Raw genomic sequence first — 13,140 nt, 5'->3', positions numbered from 1 at the left:
TGCCAGTGTGGGGTCATGCTGGGGAGATGGCTCAGTGACAGTGGGTGACTGTGGGGGGTCATGCTGGGGAGATGGCTCAGTGACTATGGGGTGACAGTGTGGGGTCATGCTGGGGAGATGGCTCAGAAGAAAGGTACTTGCTCTGCAATCATGGAGACCCAAGTTTGGATCTCCAACTCCCATGTAAAAAGCCAAGCATAGTTCCAGACTTGTGTCCCAGGGCTGGGGAGTGGAGAAAAGAAGATCTTCGGAGCTCACTGGTTAATTAGTCTAGCCGAGTTGCTGAAATCTAGGTCAATGAGAGACCCTGTCTCAAAAACAACAGTGGAGATTGGTTGAGGAAGATACCTGATATTGACCTTTTGCCTTCATACATGTGCACATACACACACACACATGTGAACACACACACTTCCCTATATACGGGAAACACAGAGACACATATATACAAAAGAAAAACATAAGGGGCAGAAGAATCAAAGAGCTTAGAAGGGAATGTGTGGGGTGACTGCTGAGCATAGAACTTTAGGATTGGGGTTCAAGATGCAGCTTTGGGATGTTGATCTCCAGGCAGAAGCCAGCACAGGGAAGCCAACAAAGAGACGTCTGTGGAGCACTTAACTAGAGTCAGTGAAGGAGAGAGAGGAGCCTGGGCCTGGTGCTAAATGTAATCGGAGGTTTCTCCCCCACCCACCAGTTCCTGAAGAGTCACTCAGAGATTTAATATTACTTATAAATGCTTGACTGATGGCTTGGGCTTATTATTAGCTTACATTAAATTAACCAATATTCTATTAATCTGTGTGTTGCCACGTGGCCTATGGCTTACTGGTGGTGCTCTGACATCTTGCCCCATAGGTGGCTGCTGGCATCTCTCAGACTCTGCCCTTCTCCTGTATCTTTGGATTTCCCACCTGGCTCTATCTTGCCTTGCCATAGGCCAAAGCAACTTTATCAACCAATGAGAGCAACACATATTCACTGCATGCAGAAAGACATTTTCCCACAGCATTTTCCCATTTTCATCTATTCAAAAAGGAAGGTTTTCCATTTTAACATAGAAAAATTACATATAACAAAACAGTTATCAAGTGAGAATCAGTTATAATATCCGGTCTATTTGTATTTGGCAAAATTAAAGAAAATACTCTATCAGTTACCCTATCTTTGTGAGTCTAAAGTTTGATATCTATCTTTTGTCATAACTAAGGAAAACTATAATTATAACTATCTAGTCTTCAACTCCATCAAAGACCCCTAAAGGATAATAATATTACTCGAATAAACAGGAAGTGTATTGCAAGCAACTTCCAAAACTCTAGAAATGGCAAAGACATCTGGCTTCCTGGACAGTCACCCAAAGTTCTTCTGTAATGTTGGGACACCCATCTTCAGCCTTCTGGCTTAGAATATCTGGCAGACTTTTCATTGAAGCAGGAATTTTGAAAGACTGTCCCACCTATATTGGCAAAGTTGTCAGTAGCTTTTCTCTGTGTCCTGCAGAATGTCTGGCAGTTCTGTGAAGCAGGAACCTGAAAGACCTTCCTGCCTTGTTTTATTCAAAGCAGTGCATCTTTTAAGTTCTACTTTACAGATATATTTTTGATTTCTGTCTTAAAGCTGAGGCATTTGGCGTATTTTACCAGTCTCTCTTTCTCTCCATGTCTCTCGGACAACTGTCATTGGTTTGTCAGCATTCAGAACATTCAGAACCAACACTACTACACAGGACCCAAACTTCCTGTGTATTTCCCATCTCTACATGACTTTTTATTTTATTTTATTTCTCTCTTTAAAGACTTTAGTATATTCTTTTTAAACTATATTTCTTTTTATAATTGTCAATACCCATTTTATTTTTTCTGTAGCCTACTTACACTGTAAAACACATTGAACCTGTTTAGAGGTTTTTCTGTCTGGACCTCTTTTTACTCTGTATCTTTTAGCCTTTTTTTTTCTGTGTGAGCACAAACGAAACCCACCACACAGCATGTCGCTGATTAGCCGCTTTGTACCGAGGCTGGTGTGAGACTGTGGAAACCCGCCATCCCACTTAGATCATAGCAGCGGATGGACAGTTCCGCTGTTGGGAGACGCGTCTCTGTGCTGCTGTTGGCATGAGACTCTGAGACTAGGAACCCGGAACAGCTCAGTTTCTGTGCATTTAGAATATTTTTTAAGTTTTCTTAGGTCTTATGTGGATCCACACCAGACAGTGGACTCCATTTGTAACTGGAAGTTTCTCTGTCACCCTCCAGTTCCCAAATAACCACTCAGAGGCTTAATATTACCTATAAATGCTTGGTTGATGGCTCAGGCTTATTATTTGCTAGCTCTTCACATTTAAATTAACCTATATTCTATTAATCTGTGTGTCACCATGTGGCCTGTGGCATACTTGTGATGCTCTGGCATCTCTTAGGCTCCGCTCTTCTTCTCCTGTATCTCTCTGCTTGATTGCTCTATCCTGCCTTGCCATAGGCCAAAGCAGCTTTATTTATCAGCCAATGAGAGCAACACATATTCACAGAGTACAGAAAGACCATCCACAGCAGCTGTAGGAAAGGGGAATGCCTGACATAGTGAAGAAGCCAGGCCTTCAGTCCTGACTTCTCCAGAGCTTGGCCCCTCCTGGCTTTTCAGACGTTCTGTGTCTATACACACAGCCAACACAAGTTCTGTGACAGGGTGGTACCTTATCCATCTCATCTCATGACCAGGCTTCTCACAGAAGCTAGGGAACAGTGAGTTAGGACTGAGTGGCCACTGATGTTGTCTCCAGCCAGGTGTGATGCTCACACCTGCCACCCAGCACAGTCAGAAGGAGGAGGGTTCCTGTCAGTTCCCAGCCATCCTGAACAACATAGCCTGAGCTAAAAACTGAGTCTCTGGCTCAGACACAAAAACCCCAAAGCTGCCCCCTCCAAAACCCTTGTCTGCTCAGCCATGAGCAGGGACCGTGGACTGAAGCAAGCAGTAGGTGGTAGTATCCCCATGGAAATGGGATATGTATACCACCTCCGGGGTGCTCAGTTCCCCATGGATGGGGGTCTGCTCTCATGGTGGCAGTGGCTTTCCTATCAGATGTCTCAGCCAATAGCAGCAGCCCTGAATCCAGATGTTCTCTCTTCATATGCATTTGATTCTCCGTGTGTGCAGTGTACTCTAAAAGGAGTGTGGCCAAGCCCCACTCAGAAGTCTCAATTTTGCCTCTTGTATGTCTAGTCCCTTCTGCCCCTCTTAGCCCCGAGTCCTGCCTCAAGTGTGAGCCTGCTGTCGGAGGCATGAGCACTGCTGTGACAAGTTGTTCTCTCATCCACAACAGGTCTGTCTCTTTGGGAACTCTGAGGTGTCCCTGCGGGACCACCTGCGGGGAGGAGCCTCTGAGGAGGAGCTTCTGAGAATCATCGGGGCAGCAGTAGGTAGGAAGAAGCGGCAGCATGCAGGTAAGGGCTGGCGGAATGGTCGGGTTAGACTGTGGAAAGTGGAGGAGCGCGGGAGGATGAAGCCAGCCTGGGCCACTGGGCACTTCTGCTGAAACTTTGAACTTGGGGTGTAGTAGTTCTTCTTTGAAGAAATTAACAGAGCATGGGCTACACAGGGGGCCCCCAAATTCTCCTGATCTGCTTTATCAGGCTCTGATATCACTGGATCCCTGGTTTCCCTCGGATTGTCTTTAGGAGAGAGAGGGTGTTCCCAGACTGTTGTCTGGGCTCCTCCTTGGGTGACCTCGCAGTGATGCGTGTGCATGCCTGCAGCTGTGCATGGGATTGGGGCCACATCCACCCATCCATCCATGCTTTTCAGTGAGCGCCCCCTTCTCTGTCCTCCCCGCTTTCCCACCAGGCATGTTCAATATCGCCCAGATGAAGAACCGGCCCATGATCCTCATCGGTGGGTGACCTATCAGTACGTAACTACTCACCCTTGTCACTGGGGGGTCCTGTAGAGTGGGGTGACAGCCTCAGGTCTGTCCCTCAGTAGTCTTCTTCTTTTTTTTTAATCTTTCCTTTCATTTTTTTCTCTCTCTCCTTTTTTCTTTCTTTTTTTCAAGACAGGGTTTTTCTGGATAGCCCTGGCTGTCCTGGAACTCGCTCTGTAGACGAGGCTGGCCTCAACTCAAAGACCCACCTGCCTCTGCCCCTGAGTCCTGGGATTAAAGGCGTGGGCCACCATGCCCAGCACTCTGTCTGCTTTTGCTTTTCCTTCTTCTCCCTAGTGTGAATGAGAACTTAACTGTCCCATGATGGGACAGTGAAGGGTCAGGAGGAAGATTTGTTTGGAGGCTCAGTCTCTTCTCTTGTCTCCTTTCAGAGCTGTTTTTGGTGCTTCAAGATTCCCCACCAGCAAGTTGGAGCACTTTCTCCCGGGATCCCCTCTGTGTTTGGAATCTGAGTGCCAGAGAGAATCTCTCTGGCCAGATGACAACTTTGCAGAAGAGACTCCGCATCCCCATGGCCCTTCCTCTGTCTCAGCAGTGTCTGGGGTCTAGCTCCCCTCAGAGATGCTACAGCTGCTACCCCAACTCCAACATTCACTCAAAGTGCCTCAGCATAGGGTCCCAGGATCCTGCTGTCCCCTCAGGACCAGGGCCAACCTCAACTCAGCTAACTCATGTGGATTCAGAAGGACGGGCAGCTATGGTAGATGTGGGCGGGAAGCCAGATACAGAGCGGGTGGCCGTGGCCTCTGCTCTGGTCCTTCTTGGACCTGTGGCCTTCAAGCTTGTCCAGCAGAACCAGCTGAAGAAGGGAGATGCCCTGGCAGTGGCCCAGCTGGCTGGAGTCCAGGCAGCCAAGCTAACTAGTCAGCTGATCCCGCTGTGCCACCATGTGGCCCTGAGCCACGTGCAGCTGCATCTGGAGCTGGACAGTCCACGCAATGCCGTGCTGATCCAGGCATCCTGCCGGGCCCGTGGCCCCACTGGGGTGGAGATGGAGGCACTGACCTCAGCTGCCGTGGCTGCCCTTACCCTGTATGACATGTGCAAGGCAGTCAGCAGGGACATCGTAGTGGCGGAGGTCAAGCTCCTCAGCAAGACTGGAGGCCAGCGGGGGGACTTCCACCGGGCTTAAGAGTACCCCACTCACTCTCCAGCCACGTCTCCCAAAGGGGTGCAGTTTGGGCCAAGGAAAAGATGTCACAGTCCTCTAAATCTAGTCACTATGACCTAAGGTCACCCTGTCTCTTTACCATTGAGATTTATCATAACCTGGGAGATGTCCTTGACATAAGACACCTCTGGCCTTGACACCTTCCAGGACCCTAGCAATGGAACGTTTGATGCTGGACCTCCATGTCGGTCATATTATATGGATTGTTTCAGATGGACAGCCTACTTAGGGTTCTCTCTCCTCTCTTCCCTGGGGAGATATAAGGGCTCATTTAGCAGAGGACCCCACTTAGAGGAAGGAAAAGCACAAATTTCCTAAAGAATGTATCCCAGTGTCCCCACTCCCTGACCTCTGGCCTCTCCTCCAATGGAATGAACTTACGGACTACACCCCTAAGAACTCGTGCCGACCATTACCCACATCTGGTTCTGCTCACACCTGTCTGCTCTGGCACATATCAGAGAAAGAAGAGTCGAAGGTGACCTTCGCCCTTACAACGCACAAATAAAGCCATGGTGCCAGCTCTGGACTTGAGGCTTAGGACCTTTGTCTGTGAGAAGAGCATAAGCTGCTAAGTTTCGCCCATCAGCCCCATTCCGAGACACTCTCTGAAAGGGGGTGGGAAGAGGGACCCTAGAAAGGCCAAGGGGCATATTTTCACTGTGGGAGACAGTGAGACACAGAATGCGTCCTAAGGCAGTGGACAGCTGGGAGTCCCAGGCTCAACTGCATTGCCAGCTCTTGGGGATCAGGCTTATGAACTAGAACCTCCCAGTTGATGCACCCATACAACAGCCTGGCATGCTGGATTCTCAAAGGTGGTCTGTTTGCAGAGGTGCCCCTGGCCTGGTGTCCTCTTTGCCTTGTGTGATGGCAAACGTTGAACAATTGGCTCTTTAAAACATGAACGGGTTCCTGTGACAAATGTCCCCAACTCAAGCCATCCACATAACCTCAGTGGATTCTAGAAAATGTACATTGGCCCTCATGGAACTGGATGAAACTGCCAGGAGCTAGCTTCAGCCCACCACTGGCCCAGCTCACTCCTGTACAACCCAAGTCCACATAGGAAGAAAAGCTTCTAGGCAGGTTGGGGTGAGGATGAATTTAATATCTTTTAGTATTACAATATATTCTTAAAAAAGGGTAAAAAGGACACTGTAGATTCTGTACATATATGAGCCTTATTTGTCTTCTGCAGCAGCTGGTGAGTGGTCTTGGCATGAAGGTTGACAGATGTCCTGGGGAGGTGGTCACAGCTCCTCAGTTGGTGGCAATAGGAGTGGATGGGAAGCGCCTGTACCCGACTCTACCCACCTGGAGAGCGTTGTCCTTCTACTCCCTGGACAAACTTACATTTGGGGAAGTTTGCCGCTGCTGAGAAGGGATGTGTTGGCTGGACTGTGAATCTTGCATTGTGCACAAGGTTACCTGGAGCAGTGGGCCCACAGGCAGCAGGAAGGGTGGGGCAGTACTGGGGTAGACGTCATCTAACACTGAGGACCCCCACTGGGCACCAGTCACTTCCTGCTCAGTCACCCATAGTGGTCTGTGGTCCAAGGCACTGTTGAAATCTGGTTACAAAGACATACAGCACCAGAGCCACTGGCCAGATTTGGAAAATAATAAATAGAGAAGGCAAAATTCTTTGGGGTGAAATGGCTGGGCTCTGGAGAGATGCCAAATAGCTTTTCTGAGGATCCAACACGTTCTTTCAGGAACTTTCATCTTGTCTTTCCCAGTGCTTGTCCAGTCTTTATGGTGCTTGGGAAGGCAGAACACAGTCACGCCTGCTGCCTGCCCTGCTGGCCAGCTTGTTAGGCTGACAGCCTGGCCAGTTTGGAAGGAGATGGGAAGTGGTCCAGCTCCAGCCTCCTCACTCTCAAGGCTTTGCTTGTCGGGGCGGGGGACATTAGCCACTCTTCTGAGAAGCCCTTTTGCCCTCTCAGGCTGGCTTCTTCATACTTGCTGCCCCAAATCAGTGCACATGCCCAGCTGAACCCCGTGTTTCTCCTCCCCACGGCTACTATGTCCCCACCTCCTGAGAGTCTCATGCAGGAAAACAAGATGGGCAGTTACAGGCCTGAAGAGCCACAGCCACTGGCAATGACGCTGAGACAGGGGGTTAGATGCGATGGTCCAGGAGCTGGCAGATGGTAACCATGCAAGACTGGTCTCAAGGTGAAAGGGAACAGGTGCTCGAGACAATTAGAACCTTCGCGGAGTTGATCTTCCCTGCTCCATGTAGAACATTTGCTTAGATAGAGCAGTGCTGCCCACCTGTGCCTTTAAAAACAACTGAAGATGGACAGAGAGTAAACAGGGCCAGAGGGGCCCCACACAAGTCAGGCTGAGGCACCAAACTGGGCACGATGCAGGGGCAAAACCCTGAGGTGAGCATCCTTCGGAAGCTCTCCTCCCCCATTCTCTCAGCCCCATCTAGGTGTCTCGCCCTCAGGAACAGCTCCCAAGGCCAGCTGCAGCCGAGTACACGGAGCTCTGCGTGACCTCAGATGGAGCCTGAGAGACCACTGGCATGGAAGGGGCCAGCCACGTGAGCTGGCAGTGAGGCACTCCCACGGGAGTGAAGCATTTGAGTGTTGTCCTCTGGTCAGAAACCACTGGAAACCCAGACAATGGTCAGGTTGCTTTGGGGCCCCTATGCCTGAACCTGGTAAAGCAGTGAAGGAGGGCCTTCTTAGATACCCCTTCTTACCAGAGCCATACTATAAGCTGCTGGGGAGCCAGAGTTCTGCAATCAAGAGATGAATCTGGGGACCAGAGATTAGTGGGTGGGATGGGGGTGGCTGGGAGAAGAGAGACCCCAGAACCTACTCTAGAAAAAATGCAAACAACTCACTTGCTGGGTCTGGTCCCTTTCTACATGCGTCCTTCTGGACTAGAGCTATCTCACTAGAACACATAAGGCCTCTAGTCTACCCCAGATCCATGTTCCATTGACCTGTCTCTTCCGATGGGAGCCATGAGTCCCTGCTGCTGGCTCTCGGGTCCCACTCCACCACATAATGTATGAGAGTTTGGAAAGGGAATGTGGTCTTCTGGATTTTAAACAGCTCTGTGCCAATGTAAGGTGTGGAGAACCATGTCCTCCAGCCTGGGATTTCCTGACCAAAGCCCAGGGCCTGCCAGGGATATGCAAGCTGGTCTTAGACAATGACGGTCAGGAGAGGGAGGGTCACAGGGAGAGACAGGACGTGAATAATGTAGCGGAGAGATGAGAGAAGACCGTCCATCAGTGTGGGAGACACCTGGTCTAGCCGCACACAGGCCCTAGGACCCAGCCTAGGGCTCCCAAACCCAGCCTTCCAAATCATTTCGGTCATTGCTGCTTCTCTTTAGCTCCTGTCTCCCTATCTCCAGGCCTGCTGCTATGTGGCCAGTACCGGGTCCCCAAGTCAATAATTTAGCCTGTTTATTGCCCGCTCGCGGGTGACCTCTGGAGCCTGAGTCCCTGTTCGCTTGCGGTTGCGCTTGAACTTGCTTAAGTCCTTGTCAAAAACTTCTCCAGAACGCAGAGCTGACACCAGGTCATCGAACTCTCCACTCTCCTCCAGCGTGCCGCCTGTCAGAACCTTCCGCTGCCTCTGCCATCTCTCTTTTTCACGCTGCTCCTTCAACTGGGAGTGGAAAGCAGAGGAGACTCAGGGACTGCCAGCAGCTCTCTGGTCCTTAGCTGCTCTCCAAGCCCGAGCCTACCGCCAGGGACCGCTCTGCTTCTTCTCAAGATACCCCACCATCCCCACCTTACATGGCTTTCTCTCCCCATGGTGGGAGATGTTTCTCTTTTGAGCCTAACAGTGCCCCTAAGATGTGCCCAGCTCCTATTTAATCTCACATACTCCAAGGAGCATCCTGTCCTTCATACCCTACTCTGCCACATCCTGTCCCCAGCCAGGCCCAGCCCTCACCATGGATTCCATGCGTGCCCTCCGCTCATCCTCCTCTTTCCTCCTCCTCATGGCCTCCAGGTCCTGCCGGGCCTCCAAGAAGGCCTGCAAGAAGGTATCAAAGATGCCGAAGAACTCGTCCGGCTGCATCTTACTTTCCTGTTCTCCAAAGTGTGTCAACGCCTTGGCAAACTGTAAAAGACGCAGGCAGAAGTGTGGTAAACCCAAGCCTGCGGTCAGCTAGCTCCCAGTTGAGCCCAGTCCAAACTGTGGAATTGTAGGCATGGAGACAGAAGATTCAAACCCCAGGGTTCACCTACAAAATTCACTAGTGAGTCATTCTTTGTCCCTACCTTGTTATCTCCCCCCCCCAAAAAAACCCATGAGGCTGACCTCTGGGCTGGTGGGTTGAGTCTCCCTGATAGTCTCCCTTCATGCCACCTCGGATCAGGAGATGGTGACCTGGGGAAGACTTAGCTAAAGTCAGGCACTGGCTGGCTGGAATGGAAAGGCTCCTCACAGGCCATCTAATCATTGGGTGACTTAGTTGATAGGTGACTTACTTAGCCCTTCTGTGACTTGACTTCTTCACCTGTGAAGTGGGATCAGCCTCACGGTATTATTGTGGGGGTTAAATGTGGTGACAGAGTGACAGGCTCTGTGTCCATGAAGCAGGCACCACTCTGACTTTGAGCACTGTGTTCTCTTACCCAACTCACGCGATATTTAGGAAACATGTTCCCACGCAAAAAGTCTTCCTGGGACTAGCAGCCTGAGCTCTTTCTGGGAGTTTGCTGGAAATGCTGCCTCTCCAGCCCTACCCTGGGTCTCCTGAATAAAAGACCACACATTAAAGGTAACCCTGCACAGGGTCCTCTTGCATCCACACAGGTAAGTGCCAGCAAGTTCACGGCTGAGCTAGCCACTTGGGATGCTCACCCAAGTGACTGAAACCCTCTTCTCAATGTTTACTTCTGTTTAATACGACTATAAGCTTTCAGCAGACCTGTATGGTAGGTGGGCGAGAAATGAGACACTTGTGGTGGGGATGCGGTGGGGGTGGGGTAGAGTTGGACTGGAGTGAAGCTAGGTTGGGGCTGGGGGCCTGGAGTAGGGATGGGGTGGGACTGAGATGGGAGTGGGGTGGGGCTAGGCTGGGTTTGAAGGTACCTGGGTGAGTATGCTGTGGGGGTGGGGTGGGGCTAGGCTGGGTTTGGGGGTGCCTGGGGTGGGACTGGGGTGGGGTGCGGCTAAGTTGGGTTTTGTGGGTGAAGATGCTGTGGGGGTGAGGTGAGGCTAGGCTGGGTTTGGGGGTACCTGGGGTGGGACTGGGGTGGGGGTAAGGTAAGGCTAAGGTGCGTTTGGGGGTACCTGAGGTGGGGGTGGGATATAGTTGGGGTGGGGCTAAGTCGGGTTTGAGGGTGCCTGGGGTGAGGATGCTGTGGGGGTGGGGCTAGGTTTGGTTTGGTGGTACCTGGGTGAGGATGCTGTGGGGGTGGGGCTAGGTTTGGTTTGGGGGTACCTGGGTGAGGATGCTGTGGGGACAGGGTGGAGCTAGGCTGGGTTTGGGAGTGTCTGGGGTGGGGATGGGGTGGGACTGGGGTGAGGATAAGGTAGGACTGGGGTGGGCTCATTCAGTCAAGTGCTTGCCATGCAAGGGCAATGACCTGAGTCATTGATCCCAGCCAGGGTTTGGTGACGTGATCTCAGCACTGGGGAGGAGGATGCAAGAGGATCTCTGAAGCTTGCTGGCCAACCAGTCTAGCCTAATTATTGAGAACCAGGTCCTAATGAGACCCTGTTTCAAAAAATAAGGTCTTTGGCTCCTAAGGAATGACACCTGAGGTTGACCTCTGGTCTTCCATGCAGGTGTACAAAAGCACACACACAAACACAAAAACAAAACTGAAAACAATGCTTCTGGTGCTTGGATACCTAAACAGTGAACCCTGGTCTCTGCAGAATGAGGTTGTTGTTAGTTGCCTTGGAGGCAGATGAGATGGGATTTCTCTAGGCTCTGAGGCACTGGGTTTGTCCCTGTCCATGGTAGGACCAGGTGGGAATCAGGCCTAGGCAATGATGAGTTGAGGAGCAATGGGGTGTGTGTGTGGGGGTGCTGGGCCACATTTACCTTATCCCTGGCCTCATTGAGCTGGTCCTCTAGCTCTGAGAAACTGAAGCTGGACACTGTGATGAAGTCAGTCATGACAGGAACAAATTTGTCATTGGGGTCCCGTGCCTGGCACTTTTGATATTCCAACTCCTGGGAAGGGAAGAAAAAGATCAATTTAGACAGAAAGCATCCAAGGGCCACCATGCTCCTTGTTAGCCACAGGACATTGCACATGCTTTCGGAAAAGGTGAACCTGGGTTCGCAGTCCTGAAGGCAATGCTGCCTCTGAGAGTTGCTGGTCTGGGCAGCTGTTTATATCCTTCCCTAACCCATCACCACCACCATCCTTTCTGGAATGGCGATTGAGTGAATCGAATACTGGGAAATCTTGCTGCTGAGCTGTGTGTGATCCACACTCTAAGTAGCATTTTCCAGAACCATCAAGATGGAAGTCATCACACCCATGGTAGCAACATAAGAAGGTTCCTAACTTTAGCTTGACTTGATTCTCCTCTTGCCCTCCCCCTTCCTTCTTGGGAATTCTGGGAAAAGTTTCCAGGTGTGAGGGACAAAGAGTTACAGATGTCTCAGAGAGTGCATCAGCTGTGAAGTGTGAGAACAGCAATGGTAGTAGAGACCCAGTGCTGGATCCAGTGTCTGTGTCCTCTCAATAGGCCAGTACTGAAATCCTAACCCCGAAGGCAAAGCAAGGAGGTGGGGTCTCACAGGCGCATCCAAAGGTTTGACACTATGGCATGATGTTGTTATCTACAAAGTGCACACTTGAGAAGTACACGACCAGGTTATGAAAAGATAACTTTAAAAACCCATAATGTCTTAAGTAAGTTTGTGGGTTTGTGCCAGGCCCCATTCATAGCTTCTCCTGAAGCTCATGTGACCTACAGGTCATGGGTTGGACACTCCTGTCAAGTGACTAGGTCATAAGAGCACTGTCTTTGTATAGTGGTCCTATCGGTGAGTCCCAGGGAGTTTGTCCTTTCTATCAGGTAAGCACACAGTGAGAAGGTCCCACCCATGAGGACCAGCCCTCAGGACATCAGACCTGTCAACCCTTTGATCTTGAATGGCCCACCATGCCAAATTCTAAGAGGTAAATGTCTTGTTTAGCAAAGCCACCCTTTATCTTGAATGGTCCACCATGCCACATTCTAAGAGGTAAATGTCTTCTTTAGCAAAGCCACCCTTTGATGGACTTGTTTAACCATCTCAAAGGACTAAGATGCCTAAATTCTCATCAATGAGTGGATGAGCCCTCAGGGCCTCCACTCGTTCAGGCATGAAGGGAAGAGGTGTAAGATAGGATCTCATGGGGCTGGCCGTCCCCACTGCCACACTGCTGTATGCCTCCCATAGTCAGCTCAGCCCCTGCACTCACTGTGGTCAAACCTGAGCAGGTGACAGTCCTAGGGATCAGTCTCCCTGCTCAGTGACATAGAGTCTCAGACACACAGCTCTTCTGTCAGAGTCTAAATGTAAACCCCAAGAAGGTGGATCATGTTTTCCTGAAGGCTCTGTCCACAGTGTGGCTGTCCCACCTTCTTATCCAGGAGCCCCAGGTCATCGAAGTGTATCACACAGGGTTTCTGCTGTCTGAGATGTGGCAGCAGGGGACACGGGACCCAGTGGTGGCAGCAATACTGGCTTCTCCACAAAAACCTCCATGAAAGTTCAGCAAGCTCACTTACCACCTCCACTGCTTGGAGGCCCCTCCTGAGATTGCCCACCTCCTTCTCCAGCTCTGCCAAGCTGTGGGGAGATAGGAGAGGGAAGACACCATCAGCTCTGGGTGTGAGGAGCCAAGGATGGCTCAGAGAGAGGGCAGCATTACGTTCCAGCCCCTCTTAGCCTGCTGATCACCTCCAGTGGATCACCTTGCTGTGTGCTTGTTGGTGTCTATAATGTATCAGAGTGAAAGCTCTGCTCCATGGATCCTTCCAAATGTTGTGTGTCACATAGTGTGTGTGTGTGTGTGTGTGTGTGTGTG

The 13,140-nt window shown here is 50.7% G+C and overlaps 2 protein-coding genes across 6 annotated transcripts in view; one reads left to right on the top strand and one right to left on the bottom strand.

Moving 5' to 3' along the window:
- Mocs1 (molybdenum cofactor synthesis 1) overlaps window positions 1-5,643 on the top strand; it is a 27,695-nt gene extending 22,052 nt beyond the window's left edge. Inside the window, exons 9-11 of one of the 2 annotated variants that reach the window (XM_005359682.2) lie at window positions 3,326-3,446; window positions 3,847-3,894; window positions 4,315-5,643. In XM_005359682.2, the coding sequence (XP_005359739.1) occupies window positions 3,326-3,446; window positions 3,847-3,894; window positions 4,315-5,075 (930 nt within the window). In that variant the 3' untranslated portion in view covers window positions 5,076-5,643. Of the gene's footprint in view, window positions 1-3,325; window positions 3,447-3,846; window positions 3,910-4,314 lie in introns of both variants that reach the window. The other variant, XM_005359683.2, reaches the window with a different exon arrangement.
- A 561-nt stretch (window positions 5,644-6,204) lies between these two features.
- Daam2 (dishevelled associated activator of morphogenesis 2) overlaps window positions 6,205-13,140 on the bottom strand; it is a 111,571-nt gene continuing 104,635 nt past the window's right edge. For all 4 annotated transcript variants that reach the window (XM_005359681.3, XM_026785478.1, XM_013350957.2 and 1 more), the window contains 4 exons: window positions 12,842-12,902; window positions 11,154-11,285; window positions 9,044-9,214; window positions 6,205-8,752 (listed from right to left, as the gene is read on the bottom strand). In XM_005359681.3, coding sequence (XP_005359738.1) covers window positions 8,531-8,752; window positions 9,044-9,214; window positions 11,154-11,285; window positions 12,842-12,902 — 586 coding nt within the window. In that variant the 3' untranslated portion in view covers window positions 6,205-8,530. The remainder of the gene's footprint in view (window positions 8,753-9,043; window positions 9,215-11,153; window positions 11,286-12,841; window positions 12,903-13,140) is intronic.

Source organism: Microtus ochrogaster, linkage group LG2 (assembly GCF_000317375.1).
Source record: "Microtus ochrogaster isolate Prairie Vole_2 linkage group LG2, MicOch1.0, whole genome shotgun sequence".
Taxonomy (NCBI): Eukaryota; Metazoa; Chordata; class Mammalia; order Rodentia; family Cricetidae; genus Microtus; species Microtus ochrogaster.
Note: the sequence above shows the minus strand (reverse complement) of the source record. Positions and strands in the feature narration are given on the sequence as shown.